Below are 16,265 nucleotides of genomic sequence, written 5' to 3' on the forward strand. Positions count from 1 at the left end.
AGTGACATTGCCAATTCGTGTTGCCGAATGTCTTTTAGTAATTTGGTTCAGATTTCGAAAACGAGGCGGTTCCCGTGAACCGGAATTCACCGTCATCACACTCCCTTATCTGATTGGTCGGGTAAGCGAGTCTTCTGAGCGGGCATACTCGTATTCACACTCCCTCGAATGATTGGTTGTGACTGTGGTAACTAGTGACGACCATTAAAAACGGGAGGCAACGCGGGTGTCCAGAGAACACAGCCATTGGTCCAGACTAGACTAGAGAGAGAGAGTGTACGTCCGGGCACGTTATTGTTGCATCAGAAATTGCAGACTGTTGACATGTCAAGCTCGGGAGAGTTAGGTAAGTACTGAAAATCGACGCATGTTTTTCATGTTTCCAAATATCAGCAGCGTCTCTTCAAGGTAAATAAATGCGTGTTCCCAGAATATAAATTATTGGATGTTGGCTACGGTAAGGCTAGTTATTTATATAGGCAATGAAATGAATGCCATTCTGCACAGCTATAGCGTCATTGTGCAAAATGGTACGCAGCATCATCTGGAGATGCGTGTAACAAAAGTTAAACATTCACCTTCTGCTACCATTTCTATCAAGCCGTCTACGCATCCAATTTGATGCAACAGCCAAATCTGGTGGACACTGTCGGTGTGATCAAGCGTCACGAATGTATTTAAATCAAAGTGCCGTCCAGCTGGTAGTACTATTGATGGTTATACTACCGTATTACTGGAAAGGGCTGAATCAAGCTTTCGCTTTCACAGTGAATGTCCAGAACATGAGTCATGAGAGTGACGGTAGATCTGGGTATTCTGTGAAAATGAGTCGTGACCGGTGTACTGGTGGCTGCGTGATGCTCGGTACACCGGTCACGACTATTTTAGTAGAATAACGTTACTCATAGCGTACTGTCTGGTCGTGTGCTGGGAAGAACATGTTCTGTATTGTCACATACACCGGATAGGTACAGTGAAAAGTGACATTCATTTCGAAAGCGAAAATTCAATTCAACCTTTTCCAGGAAATCTCTGTAGAATAACAATCAATTGTACAAGCTAGCTAGATGACTTGTGAAAATATCTGATGCTACTGCTTGCTAGTGGTCTACAAACAGTCTCTCTCCATTGGTAACCCTCCTGCTGTGTTCTGGTCGAATTGGACCGATTTACAAGGTTTTGTTTCTCTGAAAAATGTAGTTTATTTAATCTGATTGTCATAAGGTTCCATAACGTTGTCCACACAGGGCATCTGAACACACCAAATACATTTTGATGATTTTCATTACATTTTTTGGTGTTTTTATTTAACTTTTGTACACCTGTGGTGTTCCTGGTCAAATATAACTGGTCATTAGACATTAATGGGTGAGACTACAATTAGTGTATAACATTTTGTTCAGGCACATGTCCATTCCTCAGATGGACACACTTTCATCTCCCAGACCCCCGCATCCATGTGTATTCGAACACACACACACACACACACACACACACACACACACACACACACACACACACACACACACACACACACACACACACACACACACACACACACACACACACACACACACACACACACACACACACACACACCTCTTCTTGGTTTCCATGGCAGCCCCCACCGGAACCTTTCCCCAATAGAATCTTTCCCCCCAAGGGATCCACACCTGTTGGTATTTTCACAAACAATCGCAATATTGTTTCAATGATACATAGAGCTTTGCTCACAGCTCTGGTATATAAAGCTTTTTTGAGGCCTTGTTCGCAATTCATTCTGTGGCAGCACAATGACCAAACGCTATACTGTATTTGAGGCTCTTATCTTTGATCATGACACTGGTGAGGAGGAGATAGTCCTTGTTAAACTTTGACACAAAGTAGTCTGTGATAAATAGCACAATATGTTTCATCTGAGTATGTGTTATAGTCTAAATAATCCATACATTATGCTTTTTTTAAACTCAAAAATGAGTTGTATGAGCTCAGGTCAATGAGGCCTACAGGCCATAAATACAAAGAAGTTCAACACTTGTAATGTTCACAAGAACTTGATGAAAATATCTAACACAACATTAGGTGATAATATATGTATTAATATGGATCTATAATCAGCTATAATGGGGTGGTCATTTTGGACCGGGAACACAGAATGAATTAACATGGAAGGAACAACAACAGGAGGGTTAACGGGAGACGTTCAGAGTTCCTCCAGCGCTGTTATGATCTTAGTACAGCTGTGTCCTAACATAACCAATGACGTGGTCAAAACACCCACATGGAAGGTTAATACAGCATTGTTTATATTGTCATTTGTAAATAAACCATGAATATACTGTGTACATAAGGCACATCTCATTGGATCCTGTAACTCTGAACAAGTTAGACTCCCATCCCCCAGTTCACCAAACATAGTGGCAGGGTCAGGTTGTTGAAATGATAGCTTGGGCCTTTAAGTTAATACACCAAATCAGATGAAATAGCCAAAGCTCTGAGCCAGTTGTCAACTTTCAGATTGCATTGATCAGCAAGAGGGTTGATTAACATATACAGCAGCACAACGTTCTTGGGCATCAATTCTTTGCCTTGTCTAGAGACGAAACCAATCCAAAATTAGTTTTGGTTTTTCAATGGTGTCTTGTCTGTGGGTGAATGTGTGCTGTCTTGTTTCCCACAGCCTTTGATTATGGCTTCTTGCTGCACACAAGTGAGGAGGCCACAGCCACCGTGGCTCTGAATGAGTACCTGAGCTCCCGCAGCTACCTGGCTGGGTTCAGCCCCTCTCGGGTGGACCAGGAGGTCTTTGAGCTCCTGCACAGGCCCCCGGCCCCGCAGCACGTGCACGCTCTGCGCTGGTACAGGCACATAGCAGCCCTGCAGCGGGAGACCCCAGCCCAGATAGCAGCAGTGAGTAGAGTCCAGGGCCCATGGACAGGATAGGGATGCTCCCCGTAGACTAGAGTAGTCCACTGCACAAGGGCAGTCATGCCCCCCCCCCCTAGACTAGACCGATAGTGCATGGTCACTTTGGAATGTCGGTAAGGCTAGCTATTTAAATAGTCAATTAAATTAATTGCTTTCTTCTACCTATGATCAGGCATCCTGAATGTATTTAAATCAGGGATGGGTGCCTTTGTGGGGGTGGGGGTGGGTGGGGGTGGGGCCACACAAAAACACATCTCATCATCAGGGGCTGGAGTGGTTTGCGGGTAAAGGTTGAATTTCGCTTTCACAATGAATGTCACCTTTCACTGCACCTTTCACAATGAATGTCCCCTTTCACTGCACCTTTCACAATGAATGTCACCTTTCACTGCACCTTTCACAATGAATGTCCCCTTTCACTGCACCTTTCACAATGAATGTCACCTTTCACTGCACCTTTCACAATGAATGTCACCTTTCACTGCACCTTTCACAATGAATGTCCCCTTTCACTGCACCTTTCACAATGAATGTCACCTTTCACTGCACCTTTCACAATGAATGTCACCTTTCACTGCACCTTCACAATGAATGTCACCTTTCACTGCACCTATCTGGTGTATGTGACAATATAACATTAGTTATTTTTTTCCAGAACATGAGTTATGACAAGTCCTGGAGACGGTGACCGTAGCTAAGATTATTCTGTGAGAGTAGTCCTGACCGTTGTACCGTTTGCTTCGTGATGCTCGGTATACCAATCACAACTATTTTCACAGAATACTCATAGCTACTGTCTCCAGCACTTGTTTAAAAAAAAGTTTTATGGTCAAATACACAGGATGGGTACAGTGAAAGGAGACATTCATTGTGAAAGCGAAAGCGCAATTCAACCTTTTCCAGTAATACGGTAGTATAACCATAAATGGTACTAGCTGGTCACATTAGATTCAGGCTTCTGGCAATACCCTTGTGTTCTGCTGACAGACCCTCTAAAATGAGCTGCTACATTTAAAGCTGGTGGGCCTATCCTTCATTATTTCAGGATCAGTATATTGGGCAAGAGCTTCATAGAAGCTTAATAGTGTCAGATATAGGCCAAGCCCCTGTTCAATATGGACTCATATTGTCAGATATAGGCCAAGCCCCTGTTCAATATGGACTTGTAGTGTCAGATATTTCCCAAGCCCCTTGTCAATATAGACTCATAGTGTCAGATATAGCCCAAGCCCCTGTTCAATATGGACTCATAGTGTCAGATATAGCCCAAGCCCCTTTCAATATGGACTCATAGTGTCAGATATAGCCCAAGCCCCTGTTCAATATGGACTCATAGTGTCAGATATAGCCCAAGCCCCTGTTCAATATGGACTCATAGTGTCAGATATAGCCCAAGCCCCTGTTCAATATGGACTCATAGTGTCAGATATAGCCCAAGCCCCTGTTCAATATGGACTCATAGTGTCAGATATAGGCCAAGCCCCTGTTCAATATGGACTCATAGTGTCAGATATAGGCCAAGCCCCTGTTCAATATGGACTCATAGTGTCAGATATAGCCCAAGCCCCTGTTCAATATGGACTCATAGTGTCAGATATAGGCCAAGCCCCTGTTCAATATGGACTCATAGTGTCAGATATAGGCCAAGCCCCTGTTCAATATGGACTCATAGTGTCAGATATAGCCCAAGCCCCTGTTCAATATGGACTCATAGTGTCAGATATAGCCCAAGCCCCTGTTCAATATGGACTCATAGTGTCAGATATAGCCCAAGCCCCTGTTCAATATGGACTCATAGTGTCAGATATAGCCCAAGCCCCTGTTCAATATGGACTCATAGTGTCAGATATAGGCCAAGCCCCTGTTCAATATGGACTCATAGTGTCAGATATAGCCCAAGCCCCTGTTCAATATGGACTCATAGTGTCAGATATAGCCCAAGCCCCTGTTCAATATGGACTCATAGTGTCAGATATAGCCCAAGCCCCTGTTCAATATGGACTCATAGTGTCAGATATAGCCCACGCCCCTGTTAAATATGGACTCATAGTGTCAGATATAGCCCAAGCCCCTGTTCAATATGGACTCATAGTGTCAGATATAGCCCACGCCCCTGTTCAATATGGACTCAGTGTCAGATATAGCCCACGCCCCTGTTCAATATGGACTCATAGTGTCAGATATAGCCCAAGCCCCTGTTCAATATGGACTCATAGTGTCAGATATAGCCCACGCCCCTGTTCAATATGGACTCAGTGTCAGATATAGCCCACGCCCCTGTTCAATATGGACTCATAGTGTCAGATATAGCCCACGCCCCTGTTCAATATGGACTCATAGTGTCAGATATAGCCCAAGCCCCTGTTCAATATGGACTCATAGTGTCAGATATAGCCCAAGCCCCTGTTCAATATGGACTCATAGTGTCAGATATAGCCCAAGCCCCTGTTCAATATGGACTCATAGTCAGATATAGCCCAAGCCCCTGTTCAATATGGACTCATAGTGTCAGATATAGCCCAAGCCCCTGTTCAATAATGGAGTCTCTGTGTTTTAGTCATTGATTTGTCAGTGCCCAAGAACCCCTTTGTTTCTGGACTCTTTTCCATATTGTTTGGATTTTTTCATCACTTGTGTTCCTTCAGATGTTTTTGACATGCACCAAGCCCCTGTTCAATATGGACTCAAATAAGTCACTGGAGCAGGCCTAATCTTTGATGAAGGCCAAGCCCATGGTGTTCAATGCTCTGAGACCATTGTCAGACTGCATGGTGTTCCTGTCTGGAGACCAGGGGTGGTTGTCATCAGACTGCCTGTCTGGAGACCAGGGGTGGTTGTCATCAGACTGCATGGTGTTCCTGTGCTCTTCAGACTGCATGATGTTCCTGTCTGAGACCAGGGGTGGTTGTCATCAGACTGCATGGTGTTCCTGTGCTCTGGAGACCAGGGGTGGTTGTCATCAGACTGCATGATGTTCCTGTGCTCTGGAGACCAGGGGTGGTTGTCATCAGACTGCATGGTGTTCCTGTCTGGAGACCAGGGGTTTGTCATCAGACTGCATGGTGTTCCTGTCTGGAGACCAGGGGTGGTTGTCATCAGACTGCATGGTGTTCCTGTGCTCTGGGACCAGGGGTGGTTGTTCAGACTGCATTTGTTCCTTTCTGGAGACCAGGGGTGGTTGTCATCAGACTGCATGGTGTTCCTGTCTGGAGACCAGGGGTGGTTGTCATCAGACTGCATGGTGTTCCTGTTGGAGACCAGGGGTGGTTGTCATCTGCATGGTGTTCCTGTCTGGAGACCAGGGGTGGTTTTCAGACTGCATGGTGTTCCTGTCTGGAGACCAGGGTGGTTGTCATCAGACTGCATGGTGTTCCTGTGCTCTGGAGACCAGGGGTGGTTGGACTGCATTGTGTTCCTGTCTGAGACCAGGGGTGGTTGTCATCAGACTGCATGGTGTTCCTGTGCTCTGGAGACCAGGGGTGGTTGTCATCAGACTGCATAGTGTTCCTGTCTGGAGACCAGGGGTGGTTGTCATCAGACTGCATGGTGTTCCTGTCTGGAGACCAGGGGTGGTTGTCATCAGACTGCATGGTGTAAGAGCGTCTGCTAAATGACTTAAATGTAAATGTAAATGTGTTCCTGTCTGGAGACCAGGGGTGGTTGTCATCAGACTGCATGGTGTTCCTGTCTGGAGACCAGGGGTGGTTGTCATCAGACTGCATGGTGTTCCTGTCTGGAGACCAGGGGTGGTTGTCATCAGACTGCATGGTGTTCTAAATGACTTAAATGTAAATGTAAATGTGTTCCTGTCTGGAGACCAGGGGTGGTTGTCATCAGACTGCATGGTGTTCCTGTCTGGAGACCAGGGGTGGTTGTCATCAGACTGCATGGTGTTCCTGTCTGGAGACCAGGGGTGGTTGTCATCAGACTGCATGGTGTAAGAGCGTCTGCTAAATGACTTAAATGTAAATGTAAATGTGTTCCCGTCTGGAGACCAGGGGTGGTTGTCATCTAAATGACTGCATGTAAATGTGTTCCTGTCTGGAGACCAGGGGTGGTTGTCATCAGACTGCATGGTGAGCGTCTGCTAAATGACTTAAATGTAAATGTAAATGTGTTCCTGTCTGGAGACCAGGGGTGGTTGTCATCAGACTGCACTGCTAAATGACTTGTGTAAATGTAAATGTGTTCTGGAGACCAGGGGTGGTTGTCATCAGACTGCATGGTGTTCCTGTAAATGTAAATGTGTTCTGTCTGGAGACCAGGGGTGGTTGTCATCAGACTGCATCAGACTTAAATGTAAATGTAAATGTGTTCCTGTCTGGAGACCAGGGGTGGTTGTCATCAGACTGCATGGTGTAAGAGCGTCTGCTAAATGACTTAAATGTAAATGTAAATGTGTTCCTGTCTGGAGACCAGGGGTGGTTGTCATCAGACTGCATGGTGTTCCTGCTCTGGAGACCAGGGGTGGTTGTCATCAGACTGCATAGTGTTCCTGTCTGGAGACCAGGGGTGGTTTCCATCCATGTGTTCCTGTCTGGAGACCAGGGGTGGTTGTCATCAGACTGCATGGTGTTCCTGTCTGAGACCAGGGGTGGTTGTCATCAGACTGCATGGTGTTCCTGTCTGGAGACCAGGGGTGGTTGTCATCAGACTGCATGGTGTTCCTGTCTGGAGACCAGGGGTGGTTGTCATCAGACTGCATGGTGTTCCTGTCTGGAGACCAGGGGTGGTTGTCATCAGACTGCATGGTGTTCCTGTCTGGAGACCAGGGGTGGTTTCCATCAGACTGCATGGTGTTCCTGTCTGGAGACCAGGGGTGGTTGTCATCAGACTGCATGGTGTTCCTGTCTGGAGACCAGACCAGGGGTGGTTGTCATCAGACTGCATGGTGTTCCTGTCTGGAGACCAGGGGTGGTTGTCATCAGACTGCATGGTGTTCCTGTCTGGAGACCAGGGGTGGTTGTCATCAGACTGCATGGTGTTCCTGTCTGGAGACCAGGGGTGGTTGTCATCAGACTGCATGGTGTTCCTGTCTGGAGACCAGGGGTGGTTGTCATCAGACTGCATGGTGTTCCTGTCTGGAGACCAGGGGTGGTTGTCATCAGACTGCATGGTGTTCCTGTCTGGAGACCAGGGGTGGTTGTCATCAGACTGCATGGTGTTCCTGTCTGGAGACCAGGGGTGGTTGTCATCAGACTGCATGGTGTTCCTGTCTGGAGACCAGGGGTGGTTGTCATCAGACTGCATGGTGTTCCTGTCTGGAGACCAGGGGTGGTTGTCATCAGACTGCATCATGGTGTTCCTGTCTGGAGACCAGGGGTGGTTGTCATCAGACTGCATGGTGTTCCTGTCTGGAGACCAGGGGTGGTTGTCATCAGACTGCATGGTGTTCCTGTCTGGAGACCAGGGGTGGTTGTCATCAGACTGCATGGTGTTCCTGTCTGGAGACCAGGGGTGGTTGTCATCAGACTGCATGGTGTTCCTGTCTGGAGACCAGGGGTGGTTGTCATCAGACTGCATGGTGTTCCTGTCTGGAGACCAGGGGTGGTTGTCATCAGACTGCATGGTGTTCCTGTCTGGAGACCAGGGGTGGTTGTCATCAGACTGCATGGTGTTCCTGTCTGGAGACCAGGGGTGGTTGTCATCAGACTGCATGGTGTTCCTGTCTGGAGACCAGGGGTGGTTGTCATCAGACTGCATGGTGTTCCTGTCTGGAGACCAGGGGTGGTTGTCATCAGACTGCATGGTGTTCCTGTCTGGAGACCAGGGGTGGTTGTCATCAGACTGCATGGTGTTCCTGTCTGGAGACCAGGGGTGGTTGTCATCAGACTGCATGGTGTTCCTGTCTGGAGACCAGGGGTGGTTGTCATCAGACTGCATGGTGTTCCTGTCTGGAGACCAGGGGTGGTTGTCATCAGACTGCAAGACCAGTGGTTGTCATCAGACTGCATGGTGTTCCTGTTGGAGACCATGTCATCAACTGCATGTCCTCTGGAGACCAGGGGTGGTTGTCATCAGACTGCATGGTGTTCCTGTCTGGAGACCAGGGGTGGTTGTCATCAGACTGCATGGTGTTCCTGTCTGGAGACCAGGGGTGGTTGTCATCAGACTGCATGGTGTTCCTGTCTGGAGACCAGGGGTGGTTGTCATCAGACTGCATGGTGTTCCTGTCTGGAGACCAGGGGTGGTTGTCATCAGACTGCATGGTGTTCCTGTCTGGAGACCAGGGGTGGTTGTCATCAGACTGCATGGTGTTCCTGTCTGGAGACCAGGGTGGTTGTCATCAGACCATGGTGTTCCTGTCTGGAGACCAGGGGTGGTTGTCATCAGACTGCATGGTGTTCCTGTCTGGAGACCAGGGGTGGTTGTCATCAGACTGCATGGTGTTCCTGTCTGGAGACCAGGGGTGGTTGTCATCAGACTGCATGGTGTTCCTGTCTGGAGACCAGGGGTGGTTGTCATCAGACTGCATGGTGTTCCTGTCTGGAGACCATGGTTGTCATCAGACTGCATGGTGTTCCTGTCTGGAGACCAGGGGTGGTTGTCATCAGACTGCATGGTGTTCCTGTCTGGAGACCAGGGGTGGTTGTCATCAGACTGCATGGTGTTCCTGTCTGGAGAAGGGGTGGTTGTCACAACATGGTGTTCCTGTTACATTTATGGTGTTCCTGTCTGGAGACCAGGGGTGGTTGTCATCAGACTGCATGGTGTTTGTCTGGAGACCATGGTTGTCATCAGACTGCATGGTGTTCCTGTAGACCAGGGTGGTTGTCATCAGACTGCATGGTGTTCCTGTCTGGAGACCAGGGGTGGTTGTCATCAGACTGCATGGTGTTCCTGTGCTCTGGAGACCAGGGGTGGTTGTCATCAGAATGGTGTTCCTGTCTGCATGGTGTTCAGACTGCATGGTGTCTGGAGACCAGGGGTGGTTGTCATCAGACTGCATGGTGTTCCTGTCTGGAGACCAGGGGTGGTTGTCATCAGACTGCATGGTGTTCCTGTCTGGAAAGTGTGGTTGTCATCAGAATGGTGTTCCTGTCTGGAGACTGTTGTCATTTAATGTCTTGCATACCCTGAGACAGTTGTCAAATCACAAAATTCCAGAGATATTCAATATGTCCTCTTCAGAGAAAAGTTTGCCTAATGTTCTTATTAAATATGTCCTCTGTTTTTTTAGTAAAGGGAAATAGGGTCCAGCACCCCTGGTCTGTCCAACCTGCCAAAGCTGCGACTCTACAACAGCCTAATACCAGGTGACATGTTGACCTTCTTTTGTTTTTCGTTTGAGAGCCATTTCAGATGGCTGAATGCTTCTGATCAAATAGGAAAGAAGGACACTGGATGTCAATGTACAACATAAAGGTTTACATTTAATCCCATCCAGACAGTTGTAGAGCATGGCACTTGGATAAGTGTCGATTCCAAAGACCATACATAGAATGTGACTGTCGCTTTGGATAAAATGTCTGCTAAATGACTGTAATTAATACCAGACTGTAATTAATACCAGACTGTTATTATTGGATAAAAGTGTCTGCTAAATGTACTGTTATTAATACCAGACTGTAATTAATACCAGACTGTAATTAATACCAGACTGTTGTTATTGGATAAAAGTGTCTGCTAAATGTACTGTTATTAATATCAGACTGTTGTTATTGGATAAGTGTCTGCTAAATGTACTGTTATTAATACCAGACTGTTGTTATTGGATAAGTGTCTGCTAAATGTACTGTTATTAATACCAGACTGTTATTATTGGATAAAAGTGTCTGCTAAATGTACTGTTATTATTGGATAAAAGTGTCTGCTAAATGTACTGTTATTAATATCAGACTGTTGTTATTGGATAAGTGTCTGCTAAATGTACTGTAATTAATACCAGACTGTTATTATTGGATAAAAGTGTCTGCTAAATGTACTGTTATTAATACCAGACTGTTATTATTGGATAAAAGTGTCTGCTAAATGTACTGTAATTAATACCAGACTGTAATTAATACCAGACTGTTGTTATTGGATAAAAGTGTCTGCTAAATGTACTGTAATTAATACCAGACTGTAATTAATACCAGACTGTAATTAATATCAGACTGTTGTTATTGGATAAGTGTCTGCTAAATGTACTGTAATTAATACCAGACTGTTATTATTGGATAAAAGTGTCTGCTAAATGTACTGTAATTAATATCAGACTGTTGTTATTGCAGGAGCTGTTTGTTCCCCAGAATGGAAACAAGGTGTCGTGGTACTGCTGCGGACCCACTGTCTATGATGCCTCTCACATGGGACATGCCAGGTAAAGTTCACTTCAGGAAATAACAAGACGAGCAGTTTGTGAAAGCCACACCTCACAGCAAAGAGCTGTTTAGTCCAATAGGTTTAGTCCAATAGGTGTAGTCTATAGTCCAATAGGTGTAGTCCAATAGGTATAGTCCAATAGGTGTAGTCTATAGTCCAATAGGTGTAGTCTATAGTCCAATAGGTGTAGTCAATAGGTGTAGTCCAATAGGTATAGTCCAATAGGTGTAGTCTATAGTCCAATAGGTGTAGTCCAATAGGTAGTAGTCCAATAGGTGTAGTCCAATAGGTGTAGTCTATAGTCCAATAGGTGTAGTCTATAGTCCAATAGGTATAGTCTATAGTCCAATAGGTGTAGTCTATAGTCCAATAGGTGTAGTCTATAGTCCAATAGGTGTAGTCAATAGGTATAGTCCAATAGGTGTAGTCTATAGTCCAATAGGTGTAGTCTATAGTCCAATAGGTGTAGTCCAATAGGTGTAGTCCAATAGGTATAGTCCAATAGGTGTAGTCTATAGTCCAATAGGTGTAGTCTATAGTCCAATAGGTGTAGTCCAATAGGTGTAGTCTATAGTCCAATAGGTATAGTCTATAGTCCAATAGGGTAGTCTATAGTCCAATAGGGTGTAGTCTATAGTCCAATAGGTGTAGTCCAATAGGTGTAGTCTATAGTCCAATAGGTGTAGTCTATAGTACAATAGGTGTAGTCCAATAGGTGTAGTCTATAGTCCAATAGGTGTAGTCCAATAGGTGTAGTCTATAGTCCAATAGGTGTAGTCTATAGTCCAATAGGTATAGTCTATAGTCCAATAGGTTTTCCAATAGGTATAGTCCAATAGGTGTAGTCTATAGTCCAATAGGTATAGTCTTAGTCCAATAGGTTTAGTCCAATAGGTGTAGTCTATAGTCCAATAGGTATAGTCTATAGTCCAATAGGTTTAGTCCAATAGGTATAGTCTATAGTCCAATAGGTGTAGTCTATAGTCCAATAGGTTTAGTCTATAGTCCAATAGGTTTAGTTCAATAGGTATAGTCTATAGTCCAATAGGTTTAGTTCAATAGGTGTAGTCCAATAGGTATAGTCTATAGTCCAATAGGTTTAGTTCAATAGGTATAGTCTATAGTCCAATAGGTTTAGTCTATAGTCCAATAGGTTTAGTCTATAGTCCAATAGGTTTAGTCTATTGTCCAATAGGTATAGTCTATAGCCCAATATAAAATATTCCTGACCATTGCCCTTGTCTTCGTGATGCTCGGTACACCACGGTAATGACTATTTTCACAGAATACTCCTAGCTACTGTCTCCATCGCTTGTCATGACTCATGTCCTGAAGATTATAATAATGATAGATGTATTGTCACATACACCGGATGGGTACAGTAAAAGGGGACATTCATTGTGAAAGCGAAAGTGCAAGTCAACCTTTTCCAGGAATACGGTAGTATAACCATAAATGGTACTAGCTGGTCACATTACATTCAGGCTTCTGGCTATAACTGGTTCTGGAAAATAATAGTCTAGAACGAACACTATTTCCTGCTGTAGAACCTTTAGATCAGTTTCAGTGTTAAGATGTGCGTCCAAATGAAATGATTTGATCCCTTTTTGTTTTTCAGATCTTACATATCTTTTGATATCCTCCGAAGGATTCTGATGAACTATTTCAAATATGACGTGTTCTACTGCATGAACATTACGGACATAGACGACAAGGTAACCAGCAGTGGTACAAAACCACATGTCTCGCCCTTCTGTTGTGACAACTGAACCGTTGGCTGAATGGTCAGCGATCATTTGTCTGTGTGTCAGATCATCAGGCGGGCCAGACAGAACTACCTTCTGGAACAGTACAGAGAGAAGAAGCCAGCGGCTGCCCAGGTACTGCAGGATGTCCTTAGTGCCAGAGGGGTAAGACATCAAACTCTTTATAGTGTCTACAAAGTTCATGACATATGGATCTGTCATTATTTACAGGTGTGGCTACGTGATTGGTCATCTGTGGACCAGTGGCATGTCCTGGGCATACTCTCAGGTTCTAAAGTCCACCTCTGTAATGGGGGGGTGAGAATGAACCGTCCCATATATATAGAGAGAGTGGTGAACTTGGGCGCTGGGTGCCACATTACCACCTCTAACATCCCATTCACTCCATATCATTTGCAGCCCTTCCAGGCCAAGCTGGCCGAGACCACAGACCCAGACAAGAAACAGATGCTGGAGAGGCTGGACTCTGCCGTCGCTGCTGCTCTGGGACCCCTGCAGGGGGCGGTGGAGAGCAAGGCTGGGGAGGCTGACGTACAACGCCTGGCTCAGGTAAGATCTCCCCCCTGCTGTACAACATGGATCTCTACGGTTCCTGACAAGTCTCATACACTCCCAGAGGTTTGGACTGAGTTACCTAGTCAAGTCACATTTGATTGTCTCGACACAGTCGAGGGGAGGACAGGCTCATAATAATGGCCCGGAACGGAGCACGTGGAATGGCATCAAACACCTGGAAACCATGGAAACACCTGGAAACCATGGAAACACCTGGAAACCATGTGTTGGGTGTGTTTGATATCATTCCACTGATGCTGCTCCAGTCATTACCACGAGCCTGTCCTCCCTGATTAAGGTGACACCAACCTCCCGTGCGACGACACTGTACGAAAAAGAACACCAGAGACCGAAGACACCGAAGTCAAATGTGTTCTTTTGGTTCTTTTTGAAGGTGTTACTGGAGAAGGCCAAAGACCTGCTGTCTGATTGGTTGGATGCTCAATTTGGCAGTCAGGTGACCGAGAACTCCATCTTCTCTCTTCTTCCAAAGTTCTGGGAAGGGGAGTACCACAGCGACATGGACGCCTTGAATGTAAGGTGGAAGCACACACAACCCATATTTTATCATTCATATAACATTTATATTTATAATTAATTGTTAATTGTATTTTACTATGACCTTTTCTAGTGTCAATGCTCATTATCAGATGAGTCATCATGAATGTAGGTGGAAGCACAACTTGTGTCACATGACCTGAATTTGAACCTTTTTATTTTATTTAAGGTGTTTTTATCAAACTGTCCTCTTTTCTTTTTATGTCCGGTGGTTCAGCACCATCCTCAGATAATGTCTTCTCATTTCTGGATAAGAGTTAAAGCACAGGATCAAATCTTATGTCACACGATAATGTAAAAAACACAGGGCCCTGTCTCATAAACCATACAGTATTTTAGCAGTAATATAACATGAATATTTCTAATTGTTAATCCTATTTTACTATTAAAATGACTACATTTCTAGTGCCAATCCGATGATGGTAGTTAAAATGACTGATTCCCCCAGCTCTTCTGTGTTTAACCCCCCCAGGTCCTTCCCCCAGACGTACTCACCCGCGTCAGCGAGTACTGCCCAGAGATCGTGGACTTTGTGAAGAAGATCCTAGACAATGGCTTCGGGTAAGGGAGAGATGGTCTCTGTTATCATACCCTCGTAAAACTGACCATCCTACTGATCCTTGACTTCGGCAATGTCATTTATAAAATAGCCTCCAACACTCTACTCAGCAAACTGAGTGTAGTCCATCACAGTGCCATCTGTTTTGCCACCAAAGCCCCATACACTACTCACCACTGCGACCTGTACGCTCTCGTTGGCTGGCCCCCGCTTCATACTCGTTGCCAAACCCACTGGGGGTCTCTGCTGGGTAAAGCCCCGCCCTATCTCAGCTCGCTGGTCACCATAGCAAAGCCAAAGCCAATTCCTCCTTTGGTCGCCTTTCCTTCCAGTTCTCTGCTGCCACTGACTGGAACGAACTGCAAAAATCACTGAAGCTGAAGACTCATATCTCCCTCACCAGCTTTAAGAACCAGCTGTCAGAGCAGCTCACAGATCACTGCACCTGTTCATAGCCCATCTGTATACAGCCCATCTATCTACCTCATCCCCATACTGTATTTATTTATTTTGCTCCTTTTGCACCACAGTATCTCTACTTGCACATCCATCTTTTGCACATTCCAGTGTTTAATTGCCATATTGTAATTACTTCGCCACCATTCCATGTGTAACTCTGTGTTGTTGTATGTGTCGAACTGCTATGCTTTATCTTGGCCAGGTCGCAGTTGCAAATGAGAACTTGTTCTCAACTAGCCTACCTGGTTAAATAAAGGTGGAAAAAATAAATCATTCAGGCCCCCTCCTCTAATTAGTTTTAAAACAACTCTCAGTTCATCCTTCTGTCTCTGTTATCATTCAGGCCCCCCTCCTCTAATTAGTTGTAAAACAACTCTCAGTTCATCCTTCTGTCTCTGTTATCATTCAGGCCCCCCTCCTCTAATTAGTTGTAAAACAACTCTCAGTTCATCCTTCTGTCTCTGTTATCATTCAGGCCCCCTCCTCTAATTAGTTGTAAAACAACTCTCAGTTCATCCTTCTGTCTCTGTTATCATTCAGGCCCCCTCCTCTAATTAGTTGTAAAACAACTCTCAGTTCATCCTTCTGTCTCTGTTATCATTCAGGCCCCCTCCTCTAATTAGTTGTAAAACAACTCTCAGTTCATCCTTCTGTCTCTTATCATTCAGGCCCCCTCCTCTAATTAGTTTTAAAACAACTCTCAGTTCATCCTTCTGTCTCTGTTATCATTCAGGCCCCCTCCTCTAATTAGTTTTAAAACAACTCTCAGTTCATCCTTCTGTCTCTGTTATCATTCAGGCCCCCTCCTCTAATTAGTTTTAAAACAACTCTCAGTTCATCCTTCTGTCTCTGTTATCATTCAGGCCCCCTCCTCTAATTAGTTTTAAAACAACTCTCAGTTCATCCTTCTGTCTCTGTTATCATTCAGGCCCCCTCCTCTAATTAGTTTTAAAACAACTCTCAGTTCATCCTTCTGTCTCTGTTATCATTCAGGCCCCCTCCTCTAATTAGTTTTAAAACAACTCTCAGTTCATCCTTCTGTCTCTGTTATCATTCAGGCCCCCTCCTCTAATTAGTTTTAAAACAACTCTCAGTTCATCCTTCTGTCTCTTATCATTCAGGCCCCCTCCTCTAAT

General features: G+C 45.2%; 1 protein-coding gene across 1 annotated transcript; it reads left to right on the top strand.

Moving 5' to 3' along the window:
• Positions 1-217: 217 nt before the first annotated feature.
• Positions 218-14,702, top strand: LOC124028942 (cysteine--tRNA ligase, cytoplasmic-like). Its single transcript, XM_046340833.1, has 8 exons — positions 218-346; positions 2,681-2,914; positions 11,095-11,230; positions 12,851-12,947; positions 13,044-13,142; positions 13,398-13,547; positions 13,948-14,088; positions 14,584-14,702. The coding sequence occupies exons 1-8, from the start codon at positions 325-327 to the stop codon at positions 14,674-14,676; spliced, it is 972 nt and encodes a 323-aa protein (XP_046196789.1). The 5' UTR covers positions 218-324; the 3' UTR covers positions 14,677-14,702.
• The last annotated feature ends 1,563 nt before the right edge of the window (positions 14,703-16,265 follow it).

The sequence above is a fragment of the Oncorhynchus gorbuscha genome, unplaced genomic scaffold, assembly GCF_021184085.1.
Source record: "Oncorhynchus gorbuscha isolate QuinsamMale2020 ecotype Even-year unplaced genomic scaffold, OgorEven_v1.0 Un_scaffold_5081, whole genome shotgun sequence".
In the NCBI taxonomy this organism is placed as follows: domain Eukaryota; kingdom Metazoa; phylum Chordata; class Actinopteri; order Salmoniformes; family Salmonidae; genus Oncorhynchus; species Oncorhynchus gorbuscha.

What these genes read in the sequence shown, in the direction of transcription:
- LOC124028942 (XM_046340833.1), top strand. Translation starts at nt 325, where the DNA reads ATGTCAAGCTCGGGAGAGTTAG. An exon ending in GTCAAGCTCGGGAGAGTTAG is followed by an intron (nt 347 to 2,680) that starts GTAAGTACTGAA and finishes TGTTTCCCACAG; the next exon opens with CCTTTGATTATGGCTTCTTG. An exon ending in ACGTACAACGCCTGGCTCAG is followed by an intron (nt 13,548 to 13,947) that starts GTAAGATCTCCC and finishes TTCTTTTTGAAG; the next exon opens with GTGTTACTGGAGAAGGCCAA.